General features: G+C 37.2%; 1 protein-coding gene across 1 annotated transcript in view; it reads left to right on the forward strand.

Moving 5' to 3' along the window:
* Positions 1–3,181, forward strand: part of LOC117106439 (broad substrate specificity ATP-binding cassette transporter ABCG2-like) — an 8,402-nt gene that overhangs the window by 1,815 nt on the left and 3,406 nt on the right. The window contains exons 2-6 of the mRNA XM_033247815.1: positions 190–392; positions 739–798; positions 1,163–1,277; positions 1,572–1,724; positions 2,485–2,642. Of these exons, the coding sequence (XP_033103706.1) occupies positions 190–392; positions 739–798; positions 1,163–1,277; positions 1,572–1,724; positions 2,485–2,642 (689 nt within the window). The remainder of the gene's footprint in view (positions 1–189; positions 393–738; positions 799–1,162; positions 1,278–1,571; positions 1,725–2,484; positions 2,643–3,181) is intronic.

The raw sequence follows: 3,181 nt of genomic DNA on the forward strand, positions 1-3,181 counted from the left end.
GCGTACTTCTCAATGGTCCTTTATTTATTTTTTTATATAATTTTAAGCAATGGCGGTAGGGTGCATCTGCAGCCCCACCCCGCCCGATCATATGTCCATGATCTACACAGCTTGTTTATGATCATTAGCGAGTGCACCCTCCAACCCTGAATGTAAGATAGGATAGTAAACTATTCCTTTTTTCAATAGACTAGATTACTGAATGGCAACGAAGTAAATGCAGGGTCATACGGCGGCCAGTCGAACTCCTCCCAGGCGTTGGAAGACCAGGGAGAACTCGAGAAATCATTAACGAGCACCCACTCCGTTGTATCCTTCCATGACATCACTTACAATGTCCCAGATAAGGTTGCCGGTAAAAATGCGAGTAAAACTATTTTGAAAAACATCAGGTAAAGATAATTTCTTAATCCCTGTCCACACTACAACATTTTATTTGACAAAAACATGTGACATGCCTAAATATGGTCATGATGACATCAAATCATGACCATCAGTCCTTGGCCGTCGGCTATATTATGTTATGACAAAATATGTATTACTTTAAATATTGGCATAGGCCTATGCCTATATAACTTCAGCACTGTGATAATAATATAATAAGAAAGGATTAGGCCTATATATTACATGTAAGCCTATCTTAAAATATTTAGATAATAGAACAATAATAGGCCTAGTAAGTTATTGTAATACTCAATGTTATTAGTATAAATTGACAATTATTATTTTCTTCTTAAGTGGTATTTTTACTCCGGGAATGAATGCAATCATGGGACCAACAGGTGGTGGAAAAACATCGTAAGTATAAAAAAAAAGACTAACTTTTCAAAAAGTACATTTACTAAATACTAAAATCGGTTGGGTGAACTTTGGGTGATTATCAGTAATATTAGTTTAAAGCCAGTTTTCCACTAGGTGAATTTTTGCGAAGTTTTGCGAAGCGAAAAAATGCGCAACCAATCAGAGCACCGGAAGCGTACCGACGCTTTGATTCGCGCGGATAAATTCGCCTAGTGGAAAACCAGCTTAAAGTCTTCGGATGTTGTGTCTTATCTTTGGTGTGATTCACACCAAAAAATAAATACTCCTTTCCCTATCCAAAGTGTGCCATTTTCTTAAATTAGAAGAAAGAATAACTTTACGTTTATAAATAAATATACAGATTGCTAGACGTGTTAGCCGCAAGGAAGCACCCCAAAGGTCTGTCAGGTGTAGTATTAATCGACGGTCTACCTCAACCAGCGGAATTCCGGTTAATCGCTGGCTATGTCGTCCAGGTACGTGCCCCTCTTTATTAACTTCAAATTCCGTGCCCTGCCCTTTTCTCTTTTTGTTATTGCTAGTGCTCTAGTTTCAGTTGCGGATCAGAAATTCGAAATTTAGGGGACCCAAGGAAGGACTTTCACAGGTGGGGTCTAAACACAAGAAAGGTAGAAAAAAAAGTGCCGGAAGTAAGGAAATTTATGATTATCATACCTCAGATTGCCGGAATACCACCCTCAGGGCCGGTTTCCCAGCTCCTCCTTGAATCCGAGACTGAGTTTTTGCAGATGGCTTTGATCATTTTTTAGGATGATGTGGTGATGGGAACGATGTCTGTTCGAGAAAACTTAATGTTCTCCGCTTCACTCAGACTTGGAAAAGAGGTATCGACACAAGAAAAACGACAACGCGTTAACAATATCATAAAGGAGTTAGGTTTATCAAAATGCGCCGATTCAAAGGTTAGATACACAACTGTCTACATATAATAAACTAGGCCTATGGTGTTTGGAATTCTACAGAAAACACTGAAAAGTATTAAAAGTTAGCCAATTTAATGTTATTAGTATTTCATTTTACATATTGTTTTGCAACAAATCTTTACAAAGGATAGTTTTAAGTCTGGCTCTGGAACAAAAAAACTTTTTGATATGTTGTAGAACGGATTTTTTTAAGACATAAAAAAAGTAGTTTGATCAAAAACTGAGCAAATTTGAATGAGATACAGATTTTTGAATATTTAAAAACTGGGGGAAAGGATGTAAAAATGGGCGGTTACGCCCCTTTTCCCCCAGTTTTTAAATATGAAAGAATCTGTATCTCGTTCACCGTTCCCCAGTTATTCGACAAACAACTTTTTTCTGTCTTAGAAAAATCAGTTCTACAACATATCAAACATTTTTTTTCCTCCGGAGTCTGACTTTAATAGCCTAAAACAAACAGATCTAAAAACAGTGGCCAGGAATTTGAAATAAAGGGGGCTCGGGGAAGGATCTGTCTCTTATACACATGGGGGGGGGGGGTCCATATCACTTTAGCCCCACCATGGTTGGAGCTGAGGTAAGAACATTTATGATTACGGTGCCTTTAGATGGCTGGAAATAGCACTCAGCCTTCAAATTATAATTTTCTTTCTTTCTCCATTATTTTTGAAAAATCTTGTGGGGGAGGGGGTGGTCGGCTGTCAAAAAATATACCTCTATTTCTGTTTAATTGTCGCAGGTTGGAACTGCGTTTATACGTGGTATTTCAGGTGGCGAGAGGAAAAGGACAAACGTCGGTATGGAGCTGGTAACCAAGCCCGGAATTTTATTCCTTGATGAACCAACCACTGGCCTTGACGCAAGCACGGCCAAATCAGTAATGTCTACACTGTCTGAGTAAGAACATTGTAATATTAGATTTATAAAGTATAGGCCTAATTATGTTAATAACGGTCATATTATAATGTGGGTTCAAACGATTTTTATAAACTTTATTCCTAAAAGTTGCTTAAATAAATACAGGCACGTTAACTTCGTCAGAACATTTGTTAAAATTGGGGCATCACACGTATGCAATTGGATCTGTATTATATTAACGACTAATATCTTCATGAAGATCGTAAATCAAACTTGTATGATTACAATATACGATACAATACGATACGATTTATTGGTACTCTCCTTTAAAACGGAGGAGCGCTCTCGCGGCAGGAGAGGTTCGACCCAGATAATACAATATAAAAACAATATAAAACAATATAAATCAAAATACAAAGTTAATACTGAGTGTAAAACTGTTTACATTAAAGTCAGGCTCCGGAGGAAAAATTTTTTGATATGTTGTAGAACTGATTTTTCTAAGACGGAAAAAAAGTTGTTTGACGAAAAACTGGGGAACGGTGAATGAGATACAGATTTTTGAATATTTAAAAACT

The sequence above is a fragment of the Anneissia japonica genome, unplaced genomic scaffold (assembly GCF_011630105.1).
Source record: "Anneissia japonica isolate Jap-2015-1 unplaced genomic scaffold, ASM1163010v1 scaffold287994_len634616_cov204, whole genome shotgun sequence".
NCBI classification, from domain to species: domain Eukaryota; kingdom Metazoa; phylum Echinodermata; class Crinoidea; order Comatulida; family Comatulidae; genus Anneissia; species Anneissia japonica.